This window comes from Lagenorhynchus albirostris, chromosome 1 (assembly GCF_949774975.1).
Source record: "Lagenorhynchus albirostris chromosome 1, mLagAlb1.1, whole genome shotgun sequence".
In the NCBI taxonomy this organism is placed as follows: Eukaryota; Metazoa; Chordata; class Mammalia; order Artiodactyla; family Delphinidae; genus Lagenorhynchus; species Lagenorhynchus albirostris.
Window position 1 is genome coordinate 4904053 of NC_083095.1, and position 27267 is coordinate 4931319.

The following is a 27267-nucleotide window of genomic DNA, read 5'->3' on the forward strand; positions in this document are numbered from 1 at the left end:
TGGAAATGCCTGGTCTCCCCTCTGCTTGCGTCCCCTGCCAGGTAACACCTTACCTTGAGAACACACACAGGCCAGGGTAGCACAAACTGCTTCGGTCACACGTTTGCTGGGGGAGCTAAAATCAAAATCCTATTACCAACGGGCCTGGCGTGGGGTACTCTGAGGTAGTTCCTTAACTCGGGATGCCTGTTACCTACTCTCTCAGAATTCAGTACACATGGGAAGTATTAAAATAGCCATGCATCGCTTTAATCACAAGTCACTGGAATTGAGTGCAAAATAAAGGAAACTTGAGTTGCTTTATTTAACTTCCAATTTCTGGGAGGCTCAAGAATTATAATTATTCTGGACAACAAAAGGAAATAAGACTGTGCTTACAGATCTTTTTCTGCCATATTCTTTCTGTAGGATTGCTATTTTATTGTTGCCCTTTCTGTTACACGGCATGTACACATCAGGTGTTAAAAGGTACAATACATTCTACGACTGAGCACCACTTTCTGTAACTGAACAGGCAAAGAAATTACACTGAACATCAGCATCTGGCAGTATTTTTCGGAAAAAAAAAAGTGACTAAAATGGGTTTAAATTGATTAACACTATTAAATCACATCTAATATTTTGATACTACATGATTCAATACAGCTATACGATACAATTATACAAAATGTGTTAACATCAAAGAATACAACCAAAATTAAGATAGCAAACAAAACCTATATAACTTTTTTTTTACAGGAAAATACTTTTGAAGTATGCATGTAACTGCCCATTCTTTTAAAGAAAATCTACTGCAAGCAAAGTTATCAACCTCCAGAAAAATCACACATAGCATTACTAAGCATATCCCCAAAAAGTGTACAATATGCACACTTGGAAAATACAAAATTAAAAAATTGTAAGCAACAGGTGAGCTCCATATTTATAAGAGTGTGAAAAGAAGTCCCATTTTTAGCACTGTTGTATAAAGAATTGTCTTTTGATGCGAAGTTCATGAATTGTCCTCCTGTTGGGACCACACTTTACAAAAACACCGTGTTTTTGAAACGAGATTACAGAGCAAGATAGAGCATCTTAGCAATGTCATCTTATTAAAGTTTTTTTTTAAATTTTTACTACTTTATCAAAACATGTCCCTTGGGTATGTAGGATTCATTTTTAAAATTCTTTTCTAGAAACAATATACAAAGGAGAGGCATATTTATTCCCAATCACACTCCTGGAAGATGCTTCCCGAGGCTGAGAAGGGTCTTCTCTCTCTTCTTCTCACTGGTTGTTTTTGGCCTTAGCATGTGTTAAGATGTGAGATTTCAGGTTAGTCGACTGAGCAAACTTCTTATTACAACCGTCGAAGGGGCACACATAGGGCCTGTCTCCGGTATGGATTCGCACATGTGTGCGCAAATTGAAGTCCAGTGAAAAGCGTTTCCCGCAGCCTTCGAACGTGCACTGTCGAGGAGAGACCAGAGACAACCCGCTCAGACTCCGACTAGGCCCGGGAGGGGGCAGCTCACTGCTGGGGGGAGAGCAGCCTACCTCTTCTACCTCACTGGCTCCTCCCTGCCCCTCCTTGCCCTGCCCTGCCCTGGGGGGAAGCTTTTGAGATACAGTCTAAATTAGGGGGCAGGGAGCTGTAACTCTGCCCAGACAACTCCTAGGACCCATGCGTAGCCCTCATGAATTGTTTAACTACAACGTAAAAGAAACATTCAGCAAAACAGCAAGAATCTTCCTAAGTCTTATGTTAGGGTCCTAACATTTGTGTAAATATTTCAAATAATAAGAGGCAAACGGTTAGGAAGGTTCCTGGTGTCAAGTATCAAAAAGAACCACGTGAGATTTACCAGCTGCACTGCTAATTCGCTCACTTGTCCATGGGCTTCTAAAAACAAGGCAATAAACACTATTTTCAAAGTTACTCTCTTACAGCAAAAATTTTAGAAGTTCCCTGTCAATTAGCAGTTCAATATACTCTAAAAAATAAGTTAACTACAGCAAGTAAATTGCTTTAATCCCGCAGTGAACACATGAGAACTTCTGTTTTAGGCTTGCTCTCGAGCAATCCCGTGTTTCTCCTGACGCCAAGTACACTCCAGAAACACCTCGATACATCCCGTCTCTGGTACCACACAGATCACACGCAGCAGAGGCGAGAGCTGGGGCAGCCCCCCGAGTGAGTCACCAGGACCCCACTGTGGCCTCTCTGGGCGGCGTCTCTCCAGCAGGCTGCCGCCCTGCCTACACCTGCGGGGACAGCGGAGGGGAGGAGGGCTGGCTCTACCTGAAAGGGCTTCTCTCCAGTATGAACCAGTTGGTGTCGTTTTAGTTTTGAGCTCTCAACAAAAGCTTTGCCACACTCTGCACAGACGTGGACTCTGGGGCCGTGGGTGTGCAGATGTTTTCTCATGGCAGAGTTATCCCTGAACATCTTTGTGCAGCCCTTTGAACAGAGAGAGAAGCTTAGTGGTTCACACTGCAAACTGTTACAAACGATTCTACCGCCTGACAGCCTTCACTGACACAATACAACGACCCTCCCAACCTCCCCACATACATTTTACTTCATATTACAGTAGAAATATTATTTACGACAAAAAAACCCCAAAAAACAGCTGAAAAAGGCCTTAACATGAAATGCAAACTTCTGTTTTACAGTGAGGAAACTGAGGCTTAGAGATGTCTTTAAGTAGACTTGCCCAAGGTCACGCTAGTAGTAGGAGCCAGGCTGGGAGTAGAACCCAGACACCCTGGCTGCCGGCTACACCACGGCCGCCTCACCCGGCTATGCCCCCAGATGAAGTAACAGAAGCACTGAGAGAAACGGAGTTAAGATGACGGCAGTCCACCACTACCTTTGGTGGGCCCCGTATTCTGTGCTGCAAGAATGGGCTGTCATTCTCCATCGCCTACTGTTCCCTCTTCTCTCTTTGCCTCTTTCCCCTTCTTGACAGAGAAAGAAGCAAGAGGGTCTCCAAGGAATGGCAACTACAGAAGAAATTTATTTTGTGAGACACTAGGAAAAGAAGCAGGTAAACTGATACCAGAGCGGGGGGGGGGGAGGTAGATGGGTAGGCGATGCTCGGGAGAAGCATGTCCTGCACCGTTTCTTCTGCAGTTGTTGCCCAATAATGGAGTGAATGGGGAAATGATCAGACAGCAGGACAGAAGGACAGCACGAGTCAACACTGCACAGCTTCACAGGCAAGGGGGGCGGGGGGGAGGGGGCGGGGCACCACAGATTTTTCACCTTGACCCCTAGGCTGAGTTTCCATCCAGAAAATGGAATTGGAAAAAAAAAAAAATCTTTCTGGAAAAGAAGTACAGAGAGAAGCTAGAGAGAAGACGAGCACTTAAGGCATAACTGTTTTCAAAAGCTTATTAGTATTTGGCCTCAACAGAAATGCTTTTACATATCAAAATTTCCACAGCAAGAACATTAAAAAAAGAGACAAAAAGAACTTATGGGTGCACAGCCATCAGAGATGAGACCACGAAAGTAAATTTATCCTTCTCCAATTGTTGTTGTCTTTAAATTTTTTACTCCATTCAAAATCTCTCCCCTCCTGTTTTTCTGTACCACCTACTTGATACTTTATTTTCACCTCCAATTACGTTTAAAACAGACCCAATCAATATCTCAAAGTACTTTTTAGGCTGTCATTAAAGACTAATAAACAGCCACATTTGAAAACAATTAAGTACTCCCTAGCAACACACAATTAACAGGGTAAATTAAAATTGCGAAGGAATGATGAAGTCTTATTAGGGTCACTTCAGCCACATCCAAAAAGATTTCCAAATTTCCATAAGGAGCCCACAGTCCCACAAAGGTCCATGGGTGAGGCACAACCCAATGCCTTAAGACTGACTTGTTTAACAATCCAAAAAGAATAAAACCCTAACAGAGTATATTCAGTACAGTGATAATAAAAACACCCTACAGTAACCCCATTTAATGGTACTTAAATTTAAGTGGCTTTATGGAACAATACTTACATCACAAGATACAGTCTCTTGAATTTAGAAACCAGATTATAGTTCCTCACTGAATCTCAACTATGAAGATGGAAACAGAAAGTGCGATTTCTTACAGGCTCTCTAACTTCATCCACAGTAATGCACACCTTCCCCCTAGCGTTACTTACTTTATGAGGGCAAGCTATTGTTCTTGGAGCATCATCTTCTTTAATTTTTCTTGGCTTCATTCTTACCAAAGGGGGGGAAAAAAAAGAGAGAGACGTTTGTAGGAATGGGTAGACTCATCTGGCATAAATCGTATAGTCCCTAAAATGCTTTCCCTATAGGTACAAAAACTAAGATTACAACATGCTTCCGTGAAGGGGAAGGGATGAGAAAACTCACATTCTCCGAGGACCTGCGACTGTGAAGAAGCACTCTTCCAACCTACAGGTAAGTATTCTCAAGCACAAACAGGACTGAGTGGCTGCCTATGGTCTCGTAGCTGATAAGCTGGTGCAGCTTAGGATGGCACTGTGAGCTGCATGATTTAAGTATCTGCTCTTTTCCCCAAACTCTTTAAAAAATAAAAAAGACCAACAGCCCCAAAACCACAGATGAAACTCCTAGTGGGAGCAAAGTGAGGTAAGCAAAGTGAGGTATCCAAAAGCAGCTGCTGTGATAATAAGGGTGCTTTAAAAAAGGAAGATATGGGAGGGGGGTCTTAAAACTATATATCCTATACAACTGCTTAAAAAAGGGGGGGTTGTCCATCTCATACTGACAGAAATGATCTTTATAATAGACTCTTTTTTAAAAAGGGTACAGAAAAGTCCTTTTAAACAGAGAATTATTTATATACATATACGTATAATAGCTCTAGAAGGAAACACAGCAAACTGTGAGTAATGGTTACTCTGGGGAGGAGCCCCTAGGGACTGGCGGGAAAACCCCCAAACCTTTTCACACTGTTTAATTTTTATCATACTATTAGTTTTGGTGTTGGTGGTGATGGGAGGGAGATTATAGTTTCGACCACTTGGGCAGTCAGGGAGAGTCCTGCTTGTGGAGTTACTACCCAGAGCTTGCTTATTTGGTAACTTACCTACCTGCTATTTTCACTGAACCAACCTTTGGTCTTTTGTCAAAACTTTCTCTCCAAAACTCACTAAAGATCTGTGTGTGGTAGAGGGTGAGAAATTAAGAGTTCCTAGAAAAACTAGAAAAAAAGATTTAAAATCTCTGAAACCGATGTTCTTGTCCCTAGCTTTGCCATCTCACACTCCTGTGTGAGGATGCATATTTAATACACAACTAAGCTGATGCTCCCTGAGAGCAGGCTCACTTACCACCCCTCTTTTACTATGAAAGACTGCTGCTGTCATCTTGAAGGGAGCAAAGGCCCTAACAGTATCATCCTTCTTCACTCTTGATCTGAGAAAAGGATTCCCTGAGGCTCCTTACTTTATTAAAACCTGAACTCATGAAATCACCTCCTTAAACTTTCCACATCCTGGATGAGCAGAGGTGAAACAATTCATCTGGTACCTATAACTTATCTCTAAAGGAGTTTGTTCAAGACAGTACAAATTTCCTACTTGGAATTCTAAGAGAACGTTTTCAGTCTGGTATCCTCCCCAGTCCAACCGTGTAGATACTTGTTCTTTCTTGTACTTGGAAGATTACCACATCAGTTAGCAAACATCTTCTAAGTGCCTGCTGTGTACAGGGCTCTGAACTAGCCTATGTTACCTTAAATAGAGTTTGGGTCTGAGTTCACAAAACCAGGTACACAAAAATTTGGTGCCACTGCGCCACCTGGAGGTTATAATAACAGAGTCTGAAAAATAATAGTGATTCATACGACAGGGTTCTACACCAATCAAATGTTAATAATAAGAACTGTATATTAAGAACCAAGCTTTAATCTTCCAATTAAGATGTTTACTCTTTGATGATTCCACTCAAATGCTGTCTTGGCTGTGAAGATAACTACATGATTGTCCAAATTCATAGAATGGTACTAACCTAAAATAGGTGAATTTTACTGTATGCAAATTATCTCAAAAACAAAAAACTCTGACTTTAAAAACACATTCACTGGGTTGACAAATACGTCGTACTGACAACCTTTCCCCTCTTCCACCCGCCTTAGGGCTTGAACGTGGGGACAGTGGCAGTCAAATGCCTATGACCGTAGGATAGGTGTGGCCCAGTTACCTACGAGTGTCCCCAGACCTCACAAATTTTCTTAAATTCATTCCTAGGAACTTAATTTTGTTTTATCATGGAAAATTTCAAATATACACAAAAGTAAAGAGAACAGTCCTATGTGCCATTCACCCAACTCTTGATTCATTTTTTGAATGTTATTAAGTGGCATTTCTTCTTAAAATGTCATTTTTAAAATGTGTGCTAATATTTAGCAATATACTTAATTTTAGAACTAGAGTTTAAAACGCATCTGGGCAAACACCCTTGGACTCAAGGAGGAAGTGGAGGTATTTAATTGCAGCCACTCTTAAGCTCCTGAGCAAATCAGTCTTGTTCACTTCAGAGTGGCAGTATACGCAGGTACCTTTTACATTATATTCGAATGCAAACAGTAAAAAGGGCATTTTCCAAACAAGCGTGCCTAGATTGAAAGTGTTCTGTTTTGTGAGTAAAGACTAAAATTAAAATCTTTGTGGCAACAACTGGTACATAAACCTACAAAATAAAAAAATATATATATATTTGAAATCCTAAAAAAGAGAGTAATTTTTTAAAAAGACTAAAATTATATACTACTACTTAGAATACCTTCTTGACCCACCTAAACTAGTCAGTCACAAGTAACCAAGATACGAGTTTCTCATTGACTGAGAAGCTTACAAAGCTCTTGGACCCGGAGACGATGACAAGAGCATTAGCATCGTGAGCGAGGTGGAATGGGATGTGTGACTGGGTGCCGGCTTCAACCAGCTGCACGACCTTGAGCAAATCACTTAACTTCTCAGCCTCAGTTTCGTATTCTGTAAAAAGGTATTAATGCTACCTACTTAAAGCTGTGGAAATTAAGAGATGATGTACGTTAAGCTCTTGAGAAATGACGGCTTTTATTACCGCCAACCTGTGCTAAATGGGCCGAGGCAAAACTGAGTTCATTCCTTAAAAAAATGCCAGTTGTATTTAACAACCCAGAAGGTACTGGTGGCTCCAAACCACCATTGTCAAATAAAGGACTGAGAGACTGAGAAAGAACTGCACAGGTAACGTGGAAAGGCCCCTCCATGTATTAGAAATGATATGGAGGAGCCAGGTAGGCAACAGAAGTTTCCCATTCAATTAAAAATAGAGACTACGTGCCCTATGACGTGACTGCTGATTTTACACTCTGCCATTCTGCATACATTGTGAAGGCTGGACACCAGTACCACTAACTGCAGGAATTTCCTGGACAATTTTCAGCAGGGCGTTATGTAAACCAGAAGTTCTGACTAAGTTAAATCTGTAAATGTCCCAGAAGCCAAGATGAAACATTTCTGAAGAAGTGATTCCTGAATGAAAATAAGCAGCTTAGCTGACTCCAGACTGGAACCAGCTGTGCTGACGGGACAGAAGGCCCTGTGTAACAGCGCTGCCATCTGCAAGCACCGTTCACCTCCCTTCTTTGTGCTGCCTAAGGCAAACGAGCCAAAGTTTGTTCAAGGGGTTCTCTCTTAGTGTACGTTCATGTGATATTGAGGGGTTTTATGGCATTTCAGCTCCACCATCACACTTCATCTTTATATCGAACCAGTGAAAAAGCCTCAGGGTGGGTAGTGAACCACAACAACAAACCACCACCCACTCGGGACTGATCGAACCACTTGTTATTCTGATCTTCCTGCTCAGAAGGTTTCCAAAGGGCTAAGTTTAGTTAATGAAAAATGCACAAAATTTAATCAGGGAACAAAATTCTCTAGGTCCCACCCACTGACCAATTTTTGAAGTATTTACTAAAAACATATTTCAAGAAAGAACAAAATCACCATAGTCCCACCTCCGCGATACCATGACTTTCAAATAAGTCATTATTTCTTATACCTGTTCACACACACTAAGTGATTTACTAAGCGGTCTAGGCTCAGTGCAGCAGGAACCTGAACATTCTTTGGTCAGTTCCAAGTCCAGTCTAGAATCCTACCATGCGTACATGGAGGGGAGGGGAAAGCAACTAACATGCCACCTTAAGCCGAGAACTGAGTCACAGGGTGGAGGTGGATGAAAAGAGGAGGCCAGGAGAACAAGTTCTGTGCATTTTTTTTTTTTTTTTTTTTTTGCGGTACGGGGCCCTCTCACTGTTGTGGCCTCTCCCGTTGTGGAGCACAGGCTCCAGACGCGCAGGCTCAGCGGCCATGGCTCCCGGGCCCAGCCGCTCCGCGGCATGTGGGATCCTCCCGGACCGGGGCACAAACCCGTGTCCCCTGCATCGGCAGGCGGACTCTCAACCACTGCGCCACCAGGGAAGCCCTTCTGTGCATTTTTATGAGCCAAGAAGATAAGATATGGCCCCCAACAGTTTGAAACTTGGCGCTTCTTTGTCAACAGCTTTGAGACCCAGTCACCATTCTGGGGTCTCTGGAAAGTCCTATTCACAGCTGTTACATTGTCAAAATGTGAAGCCCTAACAGAATAGGGCATTCCAGGCTCAACTATTTCTCACCACCACTGCCCAATTAGAGAGATTTATTTGGTTTTACTCATCTTTTCAAGAGATACTATGGAAAATGGGGAGGAGAATGAGCCCAACCTCACAACTGCCCAAATCCTGTACCTTTACTTTGTACATGTTGTCAAGGGGAGCAAGATTACATTCTATTCTGTATACAAAATGGAATCTTTAACAGGCTGATTATAAAAGATAATAAACACACACTATATTCAGGTAATTACATAAGTAATGCTTACTAAAGAATTTAACTGTGTGCTAGGATCATATTTCATGCTCTGCAAGTCCAATACAGTAGAGCTTCAGTTACCAAGGAGAGAACTTTCCTAGAGTCGAGTCAAATGAGTGTTCTCTCTTTAAATATGGTCAAGATTATGCCCCATTTTCAGGCCATGGTTTTCTTAACCCTGCACGCTTGTCATGGACTTTCTATCTTCTCTTCTTTAGAAGACTCTTTCCCATACTACCAAGATCTTCTAGCTCCTTGCTCATTCTATCTACTACTGAATGAAATGGATTTTTCTTGAAGAAATTCTTACAACCCACTGACTTCCTATTCTAAACTGAACAAGTTTTCCAGCCTGTTGCACAGCAGTCTTCTTGATTTTCTGTTCACTGTATTCTTTAGGAAGTCTTCCCTTTGATGTTCATCCTCATTATACTGGAGCACACCCTCAAGTAACCTCTTCAGAAAGGATGCATGCAACATAAAACGAATCCTTAGGTGTCTAAAACTGTCATTGTTTTGCCCTTGTGTTGGACTGATAGCTTTGCTGGATCAAGAATTCTGTTTACAATAATTTTCCTCAGAAATCTCAGAACATTGCTCCTTTGTCTTCTAATTATCTATTGCTGTTGAAGAAAATTCTCATTCAGGTTTAATTATCATCCTTTTGTAGACCTATCTTTTCTCCCTGGAAGCTTTTAGCGACATGTGCCTAAGTTTAGAGCTGAAACATCCTGGAGTTTCTGTTCAGAAAACTGGGGACAAGCTTTAAGATTGCTGCCCCAATTCTCCAGCAAGGGGAACAAGGCTAAGGGTCACCAACACCTAATTACTTCTACTGCTCACTACCCATGGGCCCCACCTCTCTGCAAAATCTTGCCTCAGCCCTCTGCTCCTCCACCAGAATTACTTCACAATATATTATTTAGAGAAATATTTATTCTTCCCTCTCTTGGCCCTTCTGGAAACTCTACTGGCTCTTGGAATGCTGTACTTACCTTTTTCTTTTCTCTTTTCTTTTTTGGCCGCACCCCACAGCATGTGGGATCTTATTAGCTCCCTAACCAGGGAGGTGCAGTGGAACCTGTGCCCCCTGCGGTGGAAGCACGGAGTCTTAACCACTACACTGCCAGGGGAAGTCCGCTGTACTTATTTTCTTGAGTCTGAATGATCCTTTGGCTCTGTCACTGGTTCTGAATACAAGGGCCTTCCCAAGACTTTACTCTTTTCTCTCCAAAACCTCCTACTGCCCCCCGCCAAGAGCTTATTTACAGAATACTCTCATGCTCTTAGCTGGCCCCCATCAGACGGCTCTAGCCCTAACTTACTTCCTGAATCCATCTCAAGTCCAGTACGGATGTCTCTTCAGCATCTAAAACCAAACACTGCATACTCTGAACCCCACACCAGCACCCTCTCCCAATTTCCCTGTCACCTATGGAGCAAAGCTTTTAATGTGCATTTTAAAAAAATTAATGTGCATTTGCCCCTCCCTCTAGACATACAGCCAAACTGTCTCTGTCTTCCACTGTCTCCTGTCATCTCTGTCACATTTACTCACATTTACATAGTCTGACCGCCACCCACCACAATTCTGGCTCAGGCCTTCATGAGCTCTTGTTCAACTGGTTTCTCCCGCTTCCTGGGTGTCCCTGCACCCATCCAGCCTGGATACAGCTGAAAAGTAATTCTCTCAGATTAAATCTCTGATCATACAACCCCTTCTCTACTGCTCAAAAACCTTCACCAGCTGTCTACTACATACTAAAGAGCCCGTATCTTGGCCCAGTATTCACAGGCTCTAATGATCTGGTTTATGTTTACCTAAACCCAGTCATTTCCCTGTAAGCACCCTAATTCACAGCCAAACTTGACTACTTCTGTTTTCTGAATATATACTGGATAGCGAATGCGTATTCTGTGTTCATGTTGTTCTGGCATGGAGGCCCCACCATGAAAGCCCCATCCACCTGTCAGAACTCTATGTTCTTCAAGGCCCAAATCAAATGCTGGCCCCTCCACAAAGCCCTCCTTGATTCCCGTGTTCCAGCTCTCTATCGCTGGGATAGCAGCCCATATACCCTAATAAATCCGAGTACCATAAGGAAGATGTGACTAACTTTAGGAACACATGACAACATTAAACACAGGTATGATATTTGGCTCAATCTGTCCAAAAACTCTTGACCTCACTGCTAACTATGTACCCTACAGATTCCATTTTTATTTGTATTTCTGGTGGGGAGGGGAGCAGGGCAGTTAATATTCAATTCACATATCTGTATTTAAAATACAAACAGCAAAAAAAGCTGGAACACGGTGTCATTAACAAAAGGATAGGGCCTTAAGTTTTTTAAAGCCATGATAAATCAGAAATAAATTAATGTTTATATTCCCTATAACTACAGTTTCACTGGAAAGGAGAAAAGGGTACAGACCCTTTTATCAAAGCACAATGGTATTCTTATACCCACGTGACATGTGGAGAAACTGAGGCTCCAAATGGCCAGAGGCTGCCCAGCTTGTTGTTGGCAGGCTGGGAGGAACCAGTACACCCCAGGGTCTCCAGCTCTTCCCTACTCTGCTCTCAAGAGAGGGGGGCGGAAAGAAAAGGTGCTCCACTCTGTTAGACAGGACAGGAGAGCACAAAGATTTCTTTCTTACTGATTCTGTCCTTGCTTCAATTTCCTGGGCTGTTCCACGTTCCATTCAACCTCAAGTAGGGAAAAGGAGTATACTTCCTACTCTAGATTTTATTAGTTCATTTCATTTTATTCAGAATTTTACATCTGTGTGGGTTTTTCCACGTCCTTATAAAAACTGCCAAACTATACTAGAAAATAATGTAAAAAGGGGCCAAGGTTTCTATAGGAATCTGGCTGGTTTCAGGCAAAACAAATAAACAACCATTGGGTTCAGACCTTCCTTCCTGCTCCTCACCTTGGATAGTCAGGCACAGGGTCCTGGCCCTAAATATTTGATCTCTTCCTGTCATGCCAGCTTAAATCAACAAAACACCGGGAGCCTAACTGATGACCTGCTGAAATTGGAACTGATGAAGTCCTTTCCAGCGGTCAGCTGTACAAATCCAGTACAGACCCAGGCCTCCAGCAGCTTCAGACCAGGACAATACACGCAAATTTAAAATGTATACAAAGAGGCCAGGAGGCAGTGTAAAGATCCATTTCCAAACAAATTAAGTGCAATTTTATTTATTCACAAGCAACATCAATTACAGAATTAAAGAGTAGGTATTTGCTTCATCTTATTCAAATCTAAAATGGTGCCAGTTACATTCATAGCATAGTTACCACTGAAAATAAAAACCAACTTATATAAAAACTGCTTTTGTTTTCAGAAGCTTCCCTAGAGCAAGAATACAAACCACTATTGTAACTTAGGCACCAAAAAACACAGCTGGCAACACTCAAGTACTTTCTTTAACTAAAAGAAAGGAAAAGTTCTTATAACTTACCTAGCAAATTCTGCTAGTTGTTTGGGATCTGAGAGATCAATGCCAGGTATCCCTCCAGGAGGAAGTTTCTTTCCTGTCATATACTCTGAATAATCGGGAGGTGAGTTCTCTCCAATGATCTGTTCTTCAACCACCGTCTCATGGTCAATATCTTTTTTTTCATCTGAAAAACATCATAAGATGGATCGTCTTAGCTGAGTAAAGAAGTATATGTAAGCAAACACATTTTTAAAACCATAAAAAATGCTTTCCTTAGCAGCTTCTTAAATGGGTGATTTATAGCCATTACCTCTTAACCACCCAGTCTTTCTCCTCAATCTCTTAAAACCCTGTTTCTGCTTGAAGGTCACCAAAATCCTCAATGCCAAAGTCAACAACCTTTCCCTCACTGCTCCTTCTTAGCCTAGTGGGAAGCGTTGGCCATCACTGTCCTCAGCGTCCACTTTTCCCGGTTCTACGCCCACTTCTCTAACTGGCGGCTTATTTTCGGCTTCCTTGCTTCTCCTCCTACCACTTCTCAGAGTTCTGCTTTCTGTCCACCACACACACTTCCTGTTAACCAGCAACTCTGCAACGCTGACTCAGATCTGATTTTCTAGCCTTCACCTCTTAGCTAGCCTCTTGCCTACCGCTCCAGCCTCCTCATTCTTCACTCTTCTCCGCTCACTCTTAGCTCCAGCTATATTGGCCTTTTAAGTTCCTCCAAGGTACCATGGCCCATCCACCCTAACCTCATGGCCTTTACCCGTGCAATTTTTATTGACTACGACGTGTACTCAGAGCTGTGTGATTTCCGTCACCCACTCCCACTAGACTGTAAACTCCACGAAGACAGGGATATTTGTCCGTTTTGATCCCCATGTATCCCGTATCCCTAGAGCCTTGCTCTGAGTCGGCATGTAGGTTGGTCCTCAATAAATATGTGTTCAGGGACTTCCCTGGTGATCCAGTGGTAAAGAATCCACTTTCGAATGCAAGGGACATGGGTTCGATCCCTGGTTGGGGAACTAAGATCCTACATGCCTCGGGGCAACTAAGCCCACAGACCTCTCAACTACTGGCCTTGTGTGCCTCAATGAGAAAGCCCGTGTGCCACAACTAGAGAGGGAAAATCCACACGCCACAACTAGAGAGAAGCCCCCGCGCGGCGGCAGAAGATCCCACATGCCTCAACAAAGACCCCGCGTGCCACAACTGAGACCCGACGCAACCAAAGAAATGAAGAAATATAAATAAATAAATAAATAAAATATGTGTTCAAAGAATGTAGGAGAGCTCTACTACCATCACAAATCCAACAGGTTAAAAAAAAAAAAGAAAAGGAATACTGACCCCCACAATGAGTCTCCTATATTCTAGACACCAAATACTATTGACCATTCTGGGTCCTATGCTGTCTGGTCTCATTTTACCATATCTAGTATTTTATTTCTCCTTTGCACATGCCCTCTATATTCCAACCAGTCTGTTTTTCACACAGGTTAATTCAGAAGTGCTTGGAAGGAAATATTCAATAAGAGTAAGGAGTTTCTGCCTTTGCTCTTTCTCATCACCTCTCTCCAAACCCAGCCTACCCTCTGGAGTCTAGCTCAAATTCTCTAAGGGCTGGCTGATTCCATCGCTCCAACCTCAGATCCTTACCTTTGAACTCCTGGATTATTTCTGAATAATAACATTGATGAACTCTAAATCACGCTGTTTTGAACTTTTGTTGGCCTTGTCTCTCAAACTAGAGTGAAGCGCCCAGAGACCAAAACCAGTCTTCTACTACTTTGGTGACTAAAGCAGAAAATAGAATGCTTCAAAACTCTCGATGCTAACTGAAAATTTCTGCTTCTCCATCAAATTGCTTCACAATGAAAAGCACAGAATACAACAGTTTTAAACTTTAAATGCTTCTCCTTTCCCACCGCTCTTCACTTCAGGGAACATTATAGGTCATTACAAGGAACCACAGAATATAATAGCAGCTGACATGTTATTGAATGTTTCTGGGAAGGCACTGTTTTAATCACTGCACATATTACCCTATGAGGTGGGCAAATTAGCAAGTTCATTTCACAGAAGAGAAAGCTGAGACACAGAGAGGTTAAGTAACTTGCTCAGGGTTAACCAGTTAGTAACTGACGGGTGAACTCTAAGACCTGAGCGCTTTACTGTTAGGCTCAGCCGCCTCTTGTTTGGAACTAGAAAGAATCTGATAATATAACCCAGGTTACCCGTTTACATATGAAGAAGCCTAAGAAAATCTCGCTGGATGCATTAATAAAAAAGAAGAGGAAATGTGGCTACTGATCACAAGTTACAAAGCTGGGATTCCGCACTGTAACCAGATTCTTTCATTTCTTTTCTCAGGGCTGTGATAATTCCTTTACCCTCTGATCGCTCCAGCCTAGGCACAACTACTACCACATCAACTTTCTAGTGGTATCGAAATAAACTGGTGGTTAGGGAGGCTATTTTTCTTCACTGAAACTATTTTTCTTCTCACAGTGAAGACACATTCTTGTTGGTATCTTTCTAATAAATATAAGAATGATGGCAAGGTTGAGAATCACTGCTGCTCTGAGCAAGCCACTGATAAGGATTATGTCTCAAGTGTGCTGGGGCAGAAACAAAGCTGAACTCTTGGCATAAAGGAATCACAGGCTCAACCACTCCTTGTATTAGTTCAACACATAATAACTGAGGGCCTCCTGTGAGCCTGGCACTGATCTAGGCAGCAGAAACAAAACCAGGTCTCTGCCCTCATGGGACTTACATTCTGGCGAGGGAAGTGGTCTCAGTTGTTTCAGGCTGCTACAGCAAAAATACTCTAGACTGGGTGGCTTAAACAGAAATGTACTCCTTACAGTTCTGGAGATCAAGGTGCCAGCCCATTGAATCCCTTCTTCCTGGTTCCCACACATCAGATGTCTTCTTGTTGTATCCTTACATACACACCATTTCTCATCACATTACATAGCTTCTGTCTCTTATTATAAGAGCACTAACCCCATCCATGAGGGCTTTATAACCTAATAACTTTCCAAAGGCTCCACCCTCCAAATGCCACTGCATCAGGGATTAGGGCTTCAACGTATGAATTCTGGGGTGACACAAACTGAAGTTGAATGAGGAAATACTTCTTGAGGATCAGTTCTTAGTTCCAACATTCAAGAATATAAAATACCCAGAAAACAATCAAATGATTAAGAATCAGAATACATGGGACTTCCCTGGTAGCACAGTGGTTAAGAATCAGCCTGCCAATGCAGGGGACAAGGGTTCAAGCCCTGGTCCAGGAAGATCCCACATGCCACAGAGCAAATAAGCCCACGTGCCACAACTACAGAAGCCGGTGCACCTAGAGCCCGTGCTCTGCGACAAGAGAAGCACCGCAATGAGAAGCCCACGCACCGCACTGAAGAGTAGCCCCCACTCGCTGTAACTAGAGAAAGCCCACGTGCAGCAATGAAGACCCAATGCAGCCAAAAATAAATAAATAAATTTATTTAAAAACACAAAACAGGTTAGATTCAAGTTTTATTGTGGAAAAGGAATGAACATGGCTGGGTGATGAATCAGACGGGGGGGGGGTGGAAGAGGGATGTCAAGTATGCCATCTCAGTTTCTTGTTTGTGTTTCCTGGAGGACAGTGGTGTCATTAGCTAAGATGGAAAATGGGGGAAGAGACAACCTGCAGTAGAGGATCTGGAATCCCACTTTGGTTTGGCTCCACTGGCTAACTGTGCGACACCTAGTGGACAGACCTCAAGGAGGTAAGAAATAGCTACGTACTGGGGATAAAAAGAAATCTAGGTTGGAGAGAAATATAATGGGAATCACTGGCATACAAACTGCATTTAAAGCTGCAGAAATATATCTTATCTATAAAAAAAATATAGGAAGAGAAAAGGCTCAGAACCAAAAGCTGTGTAATTCCAATACTGAGAGAATGAGGAGGACTTTGCAAAGGAGACTAAAGAGATGTGTTCAGATAGAGAGAAAACTACCTTTGTCCAATGAGAATCTTAATCAGTGACACACCAAGTGAAAGTGGCACACAGTGAAAGCAATCTGTCCTGAAGTACACACAATAAGTGCATGATCTGTACATCATTTTAAAAACCGTAACTAAACTGATTAAAAATCAGTCTGCTTTTGATTATCACTATATACCTGCACTTTGAAAGCAATGTCAATGATACAATATTCTTTCCTTAAAAAAAAAATTTAAAAAACTTTTGTTGGCCTAAGTTCTAAATAATTGCTGTGGTTACTGTACCCTTTCATAATATATACTTAAAACTTCAAATTATCATCACATATTTCTTACTTATTCCTTAACAAACACTGTATTTCATGGAAGTTAATTTGGAGAATTCCTTGAAGACCAGTGCACAGAAACTGTAAAACAGACGGTTGTTAACTATTCAACAGCAAAATTTAAGAAAATAAACTATTTATATAGGGGGAAAAAATCACATTTCAAAGAAGACTGCTAGAGAAATGACAAAAGATGCTAGGATCTATTGCCAGAAGAAATCAAAGATGTCTGCCTCATTTTCACCAAGAACTGGACACATATTAAAGCAACAGATCAAATTATGTCACTGTTTGCTATAATTTGTCCATTTTATCTGATTTTTGCAAAGAAAATCTTCAGAAGTTTTTGCCAAATAGAAGAGAAATTTATGATGCACTGAAAGACAAATAACGGCATTTACAGACCATATGTACATAAGCTTCCCTCTTTGTTCAAAACACCTAAGTGAGAAGTATTAATTCATTTTTTCTTTTTGTACAATTTTATTTTAAAATGTTTTACTATTATAATATGTATTCAAATACAGATTTTCACTGCCTGCAGTGGCCATTATTATATTCCTTCCATTTCAGAATGACTACTGAAATAGATTCACTGTATAGAAGAGGATGAAGGTGTTCACTGATCAGCTCTGATTATCAAGTTTCTTATATGTGTTACTGAGTTCTAGTGACTGGCAACAGAGTAATTAGCAAATACACATCAAGGGACTTCCCTGGTGGCACAGTGGTTAAGAATCCGCCTGCCAATGCAGGGGACACGGGTTCAAGCCCTGGTCTGGAAAGATCCCACATGCTGTGGAGCAACTAAGCCCAAGCGCCACAACTACTGAAGGCCAAGCGCCTAGAGCCCGTGCTCTGCAACAAGAGAAGCCACCGCAATGAGAAGCCCACACACTGCAACCAAGAGTAGCCCCCACTAGCCGCAACTAGAGAAAGCCCGTGCACAGCAATGAAGACCCACGCAGCCAAAAATAAATAAAATAAAATAAATTAAAAACAAACAAACAAATACACATCAAAGTAAAGCATGTTCATGAAGCAAAGTATCTAAATTTGCTTTAAAATCTGTTTTGTATATTATTCTCTGGAGTTTTCCTTGAGGGTAGGACTTAGTTAATTATCTCATTGTTTCAAGGGGACAGGGTTAATCCACATTAGAAGTGTCACCAAAATCAGTTTCTATAGTCTTGAAACTAACGTAACACAGTAAATCAACTATACTCCAAAACAAACAAAAAAATCAGTTTCTATAATCAGTGTGACTTAAACTTATAATTGTGATTATACAACACAACTGGGCAGTGCAAATGAAAACCAAATATCAGAATTCCTGTTTGGAATAAACTGAGAAAACAAGTCATTGATTCAAAGAAGTAGGGTGGTAGGAAAAACGTAATATTGAGAAAACTTCTAGTCAAAAGTGTGGATTAGATGATTCCCGTGCTCACTAATACTATGGCTAGAGGCAAATGACCTACAACAACCAGGCCTAAGATGGAAGGTGTTGGAAAAACAAACTCTAGCCAATACCATCCAGCAATGGGGTGGCACACTTTGAGTTGTTTCAGCAGGACAATCTATTCATTTACATTTTAAAAACATTCTTTTTTCTGTACCTGGAACTATTCAAAAGGTTAAAAAGGTACATAAATAAGTCCCTGTCTCTTAGCTATTCAGTTTCTAAGTTACCAAAGCTCTCAGTCATTTGAGAGGCAAAGCAAAGAGACTCAAAACATTTACAGTCAAAAAGAAATGACTAAGGAACTAAACTAAATGTAAAGGCTGGGAGCACTCTACAGGCCTAGAAAACAGGTTCATAAGTGGAGCTTCACATGCCCTCCATGCTCCCACCAAACTGGTTTGCTTGCAATGTTATTCAATGTCTGATAAAAGGTATGTGAATAAACACAACGCTCCTTCCCTTCCTGCCCACCTCTCATCCCCCACCTGGGCTTTCCAAAGCCCAGATCAAGATCTCTTTCCTTCAAGAGGCCTCTCATTGCTATCACTGACCCTTCTTTGGTCTCCTTACTTATTAAAGGGTAGACCACCTATCATATATAAGGCTGAAACAAGGTAACACATTAAATGGGAACTATGGTGTCTGGAAAAGAGGTGTGCAAAAACACCTTTATTCCAAAAAATAAACAAACAAAAAACCTTTATTCCACTTTGCCCTCCCTCCTGGGCCTAAGGGGAAGAGTAGGTCCTATGCTTATGGTTTTTAAAGAATGTTGAACTTTTAAAAACTATAGTAAGCCAAGTAAAGAATCACCTTCAATTAGGTTACATTTAAGTCTTTTGGCTGCTCCAAGACACTACATGAAATCTGACACTATACTAGCTGGAATCTGTGCATTGCTATCACTCAGTGGGCCCCTTATATAGAAAACAGTTTATTTTAGAATTCAGTCCTAAGAAAAGTTTGATTCCCTTAGAAGCTTTTCTATCTTAGAATCAGCTAACAGTAGTATAATTTCCTTGTTTATCTTGATTGCCAGGAAGCTCATTAGGGTTGACCCTAATGCTTCCTTTTTTTCTGTGATCCTGATTTTCACCAATTTACATATTTTTTTACCTACTTCCCTATTTATTTATTTGTGGGTTGGCTAGATTTTGTTTCTCCACACCTTCCATCTTAGGCCATTAACTTTGGTCTGACCATTCTAGGTAACTTTTGACCAAAATGACATTATATACTCACCACCGCCATGAAGCCAAACCTTCACCGAAATGGGGGGGAGCTAATACTTGAGATTCATTGTTAAGCAACAGACAATAATCAGACATAGGCTGTTTCCACTTTTCCCCACTAACAGAGACCTTAGGAAAGGATACTATCATTTACTGAGTACCTGTTTCATGCCAGCAACTGTCACATTCCTCAATTCAAACAAAACTTTTATGGTATTAACCTCAAGTTTTTGGTTGAAGAAATCAAGCCTCAGAAATGCCAAGTAGTGGGACTTCCCTGGTGGTCCAGTGGTTAAGACTCCACGCTTCCAATGCAGGGGGTGAGGGTTCGACCTCTGGTCGGGGAACTAAGATCCCACATGCTGCACGGCGCCGCCGGGGCAGGGGAGAAATGCCAAGTAGTGTATCTAAAGAGGCAAAGTGGTAGATCCAGGATTTGAATCTAGAACTGACTAAAGTCCATGCTTTTTCTAAAAAAGGAATGCTTCTCCACCCTCTCCCCCACACTCACTACTCCTTTTCTGAAAGTAGTAACAGGTAAGAGTGGTATTTTGGACTCTAGACTAGGATTCTGCCTTATAGCACAATTCCATGCACTCATTCACTAAGTTATTTACTGAGAATCTTCTATGTGCCTTGTACCATCGTAAGGCTGCAGGGTTACAGCCCAGGACTTATACTCTAGAGGAAGTAGACAGACAAGCAGCAAGTTAGAAGATAAAAGCAAGACAATTTCAGACGGTGCTACAAAGAAAAACAGGGTTGAGAGAGAACGATGGCGAGGGGGGTGCTAATTTGAAAGGATGAAAGCGTAGGCCTCTTAGAGCTGAGACTTGAAAAACAGATGGCACTAAGAAGGTGAACATCTGAGGTCAGAGCATTGGAAGCAGAGGTAAGAATAAGTCCAAAGAAACAAGTTCAAGAAACCCAAAGAAGGCCGGGAAGGCTGGAGCATAATGGGAGCATAGGGACAAGGAAGGAAGTCAGGGAGGAAGCAGGGCCACATCACGTGTGGCTGGTGGCTTATGAGAAGCCTGGATTCTACTGAATGCAATGATATGTCTCTGGGATGATGATGATGATGATGATGATGATGATGATGATGTGTGTGTGTGTGCAGATATAAAACATAAAATTTACCATTCTGATAACCATTTTTAAATTTACAGTTCAGTGATATCAAGTATATCCTCACTGTTGTGCTTGAGGGATTTTTATGCAAGGGAGTGAATTCACATAATTTAAGCCTTAGAATCTAATTCAGAAAGGAATAGTGTGTGTGTGATCCAGTCAGATCCCCAGAAGTAAAATCCAGCAGTTTGTATTCAATCCTTGTCAAGAATCTATAAAACAGTAGTTAGTACAATAACCATATGTATTACTGCAAATTACAAGTGAGTTATTAACAAAATAAAAAATTAAAAACCAACTCTCAATTTGGAGTCATGGCAGCAGCTTCTATTTTTTTGGGGTGCTTAAAATCTAGAAGACAAAAAGGGGAAAGAAGGGGGCAGAGTTGAGAACTGTAAAAGGAGAAAGACACTTTGGAGTGTTTGATACTGTGAGACGCTAGAAATTCTACCTGAAGTTTATGGCTCTCCTAGGAGAGGAGACAGGGTCCAGACACCACAGAACAGCCTCCAGCACAACAGTGCCTCTTTCCCTGCCCCTCAGCTCTTATATTTGAGGGGAATAACTTACACAAGAAAGAAAAGAGCCCATCACAACCATTTACGTTAATGTTTATTCATATCTGAAACCACACTGTAAGACTAAAGTAACTGAATAGTTACTATGAATTTTACTCAAGAGAGTTCCTATTATCTCACCAGATCATGTTAAAACTGGGTAGTTTTCTTTAAGAAATTGAGTTTACTGCTTCCTTTTGTCACATAAGAATTCATAAAGGAGTAGAATTTCTTTGCTGTAAAGGAAATGAAAAATGCCTTTTGGGGTCCTCCTACTCAAACAAGTCATTTTACAAAGATCCCAAGGTCAGAAGTTAAGATATGCCAAGGTCAGACCTCTGGTCAGTGCCCTCTAAAGGGAAATTTGATGCTGCTACTATAAGATTCCCAGAAACCACTGGGCTTGCTGTTACTGATAATTAATCATAAAGTTAAACAGAATGGGACCTACTAACACAAGACACCTAGGACTAGAAAATGGCTCCTCTCCTGACCTGTGAAGTCCACCATAAATAGGAAGGCACAACCTTACACAACAGAGTCGACTAACTTCCAAGACCTGCCCACATCTTCCTAATAGTCTGCTAACAGTAATGACATGAATGTTTTCTTCAACATCCAGGTAGTGTTTCTGATGCCAAATTTTGAAAATACAATGTTTGCGTGTTTATCCAATAATACGATAGGACACAACTCACTGGTAAATGTTCAGATTTAAAAATTATAAAAAGTTTTCACTTTTATTCACTCTTCCCATGGGAAGTAGTGAGAGCAGTTTATAAATTGGTCACCTAGAAAGAGAAGATCATGAGATGACAAAAGAATGTAGATCTTAGGAAATGTTCGTTCTTGATAATTGTTTTTGCTAATAACCTGTTGTGGGCCCTGAATTTCCCAGCCTTAAAACAAACTGATCGGACTTCCCCGGTGGCGCAGTGGTTTAGAATCTGCCTGCCAATGCAGGGGACATAGGTTCAATCCCAGGTCAGGGAAGATCCCACATGCCGTGGAGCAACTAGGCCCGTGCGCCACAACTACTGAGCCCGCGTGCCACAACTACTGAAGCCCGAGCGCCTAGAGCCCGTGCTCCGCAATGAGAAGCCACCACAATGAGAAGCCCGCGCTCACTGCAACTAGAGAAAGCCTGCGCGCAGCAACGAAGACCCAACGCAGCCAAAATAATTTTTTAGATAAATAAATAAATAAATAAAACTGATCTTACTAAAGCAGGCATCAAAACAAATAGAAAAGCTTTTTGTAAATATCAACCCAGGAGTCTGGCATACTTTAAAAAATTATTATTCATTCTCTTCCAAAAGCCTAAAATGCTAGTTGTAGGTAGGTCAGGAGCTGGGGCCTCTTCCGACACAGATTTTTCTTTTCCTACTGGGGGAGACAGCTGTTGACTGGGGGTGGTGGGGAGGGAGGGTTAGTAACCGGGAGATGCAATCTGACAGCACCGAGGCTTATCAGTAAGCCAGGCTTCCAGAGCTACCAGGTTAGGCATTGGGCTCTATGACTTAGGCTGACCTATGTAGGTCATGGGGTTGACATGATTACTTTGGAGGGTTTCTTGGGCTTGGCTCCATGGGAATTTACATTTATGGCATCTCTCCTTAGTGTTAAAGAGCATGGTAAAAAAGGAAAAAATAGTGAATGGAATGGTCAGGATTAGTAATTTTTGGCAAACCTGAACCTTCTGAATATATGAAAGTGAGAAAAAATTTAATACTTTTTGACTTTCTTTCAATTTGCTGATTCTGATGTCAATGGCTTTCTGCTCTGAGATGTTTTACTCGATCTAGCACAAAGCACTTCTATATTTGGTCTAACCGAAGATAGTTAAAATACCAACAACCTAGAGTGAAGATCACGAATTCTAACTACCTGAAACCTCAAGATTTGAAAGGCTTCTTAGGGTTCTCTCAAAACTAAATGTTTTAAATACTCAGCTCTTATTGTTAGCTTTCCTACTCGACCCAGTGATTTAGTTAAGTGGTTTAGTTTTTAGTAAGTTCTACAAAAGAGGATGTCGCTCCCAAACTATAGTGATGAACATCTAGGGGAAAAAAAATACATAATACTATGCCCTAAATCTGGCAACAATGAAATGTTCATTAATTACATGCCAGGGAAAAAAAGCAAAAACAAACACGAGCCTTAAAGCAAAGGATTAAAACTATTCAAAACACAGTTAAACCGTGATTAAATATTAAAACATATTCAGCCTTAACTAGACCTTACTTTTCTCATCTGCAAAAATAAGCAGCTCCTGCTGTTTTCTCTCTACAATGGCGTATTACTCAGCTGTAAAAAGGAATGAAGCACATTCTACAACTTGGATGAAATCTTGAAAACAGACTAAGCCAGACACAAAAGGCAACATATTATATGATTCCATGCAAACGAAATGTCCACAATAGGCAAATCCAGGGAAAAAGTGAGATAGTGGTTGCCAAGGGCTGGGGGTGGGGGTGGGGAATAACAGTTATGGGGTTTCTTTCTGGGATGATAAAAATGTTCTGGAATTAGATAGTGGTGATGATTGCACAAACTGGTGAATACACTAAAAACCACCGAACTGTGCACGTGGGAATTATGTCAATAAAAAGAAAAGAAAAAAAGCGGATCTCTAGGCACTCTTTCAGACCTATAACTACTCTACTACAGAACTACTAGATTCCCTTTCTGCTGTTCCATTCAAAAGATACCAACCATACATGCCAAGATAACAATTTAAAGAAATGGACATTACAATACCCCTAAACTGTACAACCCTGCAGCAACCACCTGCACAGAGAAAATAATGACTTTTAAGCTAACCTGATATGTACCACTTCAAGTAAAGCCTACATCACCAAGTTTTCTGAGTATGGAGAAGTGGATTAACAATTTGATAAGATCAAATGCAGAATATATAAAATACCCTGGGCTTCCCTGGTGGCGCAGTGGTTGAGAGTCCGCCTGCCGATGCAGGGGACACGGGTTCGTGCCCCGGTCCGGGAAGATCCCACATGCCGCGGAGCGGCTGGGCCCGTGAGCCATGGCCACTGAGCCTGCGCGTCCGGAGCCTGTGCTCCGCAACGGGAGAGGCCACAACAGTGAGAGACCCGCGTACCGCAAAAAAAATAAAAAATTAAAAAATTTCAAACGATATCCCGAATTCAGCAAACTCATCAATAACCAACACCCCCTCTCTTATTCCATTCCGATTAATAATGGGAAAACATGGCTTTTAGTTCCAACATGATCACTGTGCAATCATTCTGCGCTACCAGAATGCATACAGAAAGGATCTTTTGATAACCTTTTAAGTACTCAAATATATGTTTCATTGAAACCTATAGCCCCCGCTAAACTCAAAGTACTGACAGTTCTACCAGGCCCTCCGAAATCCAGAACAGCAGCGCTGTTAGCACTTGCTATTACATTTTGACAGAACCTCCGCTCCTTCGCTCAGTCCTGAGTCACAGATCCATCCAGCTTTAGTTACCTCCGCCTGGGGTAGATAGATAGATACGATACAACCAGACCAGTTTCTCAGTCCAGACTTTTCGCCTATTTCATTCGTTCCTGAGAATGTTAACAACGCTTCAATACTCAACGTTCACCGCATTTTGAGGCTCCATCCAACTGTGAGAATTTATTAAGACAGCGCTGGAGTAACTATGGCGTAAAGGATTCTACCACTTAAATCTAATTATCACAGGTACTAGGTTAACTAGTTATGGTAGGATTATTCTCAGTCTATTTACTATTCCAACAATTTAACAAGATAGCCTGTGGATAAAATAATAGGATAAGGACTTGAAAACACCAGTTACGAAGTAAAAACAAGAAAATTTACATATGCAGATAAGGCTTTTCTGCCCCAGATATTTTTTCTGGTCCTCCTTCAAAGCAGTACTAAAACAGTAGAAAGACCCTTTCCAGAATCCTTCTTTTCACGGGAAAAATAGGAGTTTTCTGTCAAGTAAAAAGCATCTGGCAGCTTTACTCGATTTGATCAATTTAGTAGCAAACGTTCCTAGCTGTGTAACTAACCAGCCTTCCTGCAAAGAGCCAAATACTTAAGAAGAGAAAGAAAACTCCCCCAAACGCCCAGGACTGAGAACAATCTGCAAAAACCCGCGGCCCCTCTCGCTAGGCGCCGCGGGGGGAGCAGAGGCAAGGCCCTCGCCGCAGCGCGGTGACAGGCCCCGCCGACGCCGAGCCCGCACACACGCGAGCTCGACGTGCCGCCCAAGTCCCGCCCCGCCGAGGCGGGCAAGGCGAGCGCGGCCGCGGGCAGGATCCGGCCTGCACGCGGGGCGGGCGAGAGGAGGGCCGGGCGGACGCCCCCGCCCCCCTCGGAAGGCGCCTCCCGGGATCAGTTGAGGCTCCGAGTAGGGGCGGGGGCGGAGCCGGGACAGCGACGCCCCCCAGAGGAAGGCCGGGGAAAGGCGGCGGCCCAGCCCGGGCGCGAGGTCCAGGCCGCGCAGCCCCGCCAACGCCCTCCCGCACCCCCGGGCCTCGCGGGGAGACGGCCTCGCGGCCGGCCGGCCGGGGGCCGCGAACAACGGGCCCTGGGCCGGCTGTTGGCCGAGCACGCCCCGCCCCGCCCCGCCCCGCCCGAGCAAACTACGCCATTGCGGCCTAGCGGGCGGCGCCGCGCCTCCGCCGCCATCTTCGCCGCGCCGCCGCCCGCCGCCCCCGCCGCGGCCCGCCATCTTTTGGGGCCGCCATACTTGCCCCGCGAAGAAGATGGCGGCGCCCATCACACACATAAAACATGGCTTCCCTTCAAAACAAAAACATCCCGGGGGCCGGCGCGCGCCGGCGCTCACCTGAGGACCACATGGTGACCGAGAACTCGCCCTCCAGGGTCTTGATCTGCACCTGCTTCTGCTCCCACTTCTTGTTGCCCGCGTCCGCGCCGCCCGCCGCCCCGGCCCCGCCGCCGAGGTAGCCCTTCTTGCCGCTCTTCTTGCCGCCGCCCTTCTTGACGCGGCCGCCGCCCGACGACGACGAGCCGCCGCCGCCGCTCTTGCCCGCCGCCGCCACGGTGACCAGCGTCTGCTCAATGTAGTCGTCGTCGCCGCCGGCAGGCGCGGGCACCGGGATGAGGATCTGGTCCTCGAAGCCGTCCTCGGCGCGCAGCCCGTCCGAGTCGTCGCCGCCCACCACCTCCTCGCGCGTCTGCACCAGGATCACCTCCTGGTGGTGGTGCACCTGGGTCGGGTCGTCGGTGACGAGCGGCTGCAGCGCGATCATGGGCGGGTGGTGATGGTGGTGGTGGTGGTGGTGGTGGCCGCCCGCGTGCCCGTGGCCGCCCCCGCCGCCGTGGTCGCCGCCGCCGCCGTCCTCGTCGTCGTCGTCCTCCTCCTCTTCCTCGCCCACCACCGTGGTCTCGATGGTCTCCACCGGGATGGTCTCCACCTCGATCTCGTGCAGCTCCACGATCTCGGCCGGCATCTCCGAGCCGTCCGTGGCGATGTAGAGGGTGTCGCCCGAGGCCATGACTGAGGGCTCGGCCGCCACGGCCGCGGCGGCCTCAGCTCCGGGGCTGCGGGCAGGCGGGCGAGGAGGCAGCCGGCCGTGGGGAAGGAAGGCAGAGGGAGGAAGGCGGCGGGCGGGCGGGGGGAGAGGGGGCGGGCGGCGGGGGGAAGGGGCGGGCGCGGCGGCGGCGGCGGCGGGCTTCCCCGCCTCCTCGCCTCGGTGCGCCCCGCGCTCGCTCGGCCGCTGCTCGCCCCGGCGCCCCGCCGCGCCTCGGCCGCCCGCTTTGGCCGCGCCTCCTCCCGCCCTCCGGGCTGGCGCTCCGCTTTCCCCTTCCTCCTGCGCCTCCGCCTCCTTCCACACAAATACCAACTCCTCACCCCGAGCCCAGATCTCGCCGCCGCCGCCGCCGCCACACTCCGCTCTAGCTCGGCCTCGCGAGACTTCCGTGCAGCCTCGGCCCGCCCCGCCTCGCTCCTACTTGCCTGCTCGCCCTCTCGCTCCTCCTCCTCTGCCAATCGATCTGCCCGTTCGCCGCCGCGGCCCAGCCCACTCAACCCGGGCTCCTCCCGGATTGGGGCCGCCGGGACGGCCTCCGCGCGCGCTGGCTGGCCGCTGCGCGTGACGTCAGCGCGCCGCCGCCACCGCCGCCGCCGCGAGTCGCGCGGCCCCCGCCCTTCGCGGTGCCACAGCTGCGGAGCCCGCCGCCCCGGGCCCGGGCCGCACTCGGGAGCGGGGCGTCGACGCT

At 44.2% G+C, this 27267-nt stretch overlaps 1 protein-coding gene across 1 annotated transcript; it reads right to left on the minus strand.

Annotated features, from left to right (window-relative positions):
- Nucleotides 1-280: 280 nt before the first annotated feature.
- On the minus strand, nt 281-26660 carry YY1 (YY1 transcription factor). The gene is made up of 5 exons (XM_060161341.1): nt 25871-26660; nt 12352-12514; nt 4146-4206; nt 2282-2440; nt 281-1449 (listed from the first exon to the last, which is right to left on the minus strand). The coding sequence occupies exons 1-5, from the start codon at nt 26541-26543 to the stop codon at nt 1267-1269; spliced, it is 1239 nt and encodes a 412-aa protein (XP_060017324.1). The 5' UTR covers nt 26544-26660; the 3' UTR covers nt 281-1266.
- Between the last annotated feature and the right edge of the window lie 607 nt (nt 26661-27267).

Coding starts and splice junctions, on each gene's coding strand:
- YY1 (XM_060161341.1), bottom strand. CDS start 26,543: ATGGCCTCGGGCGACACCCTCTACATCGCCACGGACGGCTCGGAGATG. Junction 12,515..25,870: donor GGTCACCATGTGGTCCTCAG/GTGAGCGCCGGC, acceptor GATGTTTTTCAG/ATGAAAAAAAAGATATTGAC. Junction 1,450..2,281: donor CTGGAGAGAAGCCCTTTCAG/GTAGAGCCAGCC, acceptor TCTCCTCGACAG/TGCACGTTCGAAGGCTGCGG.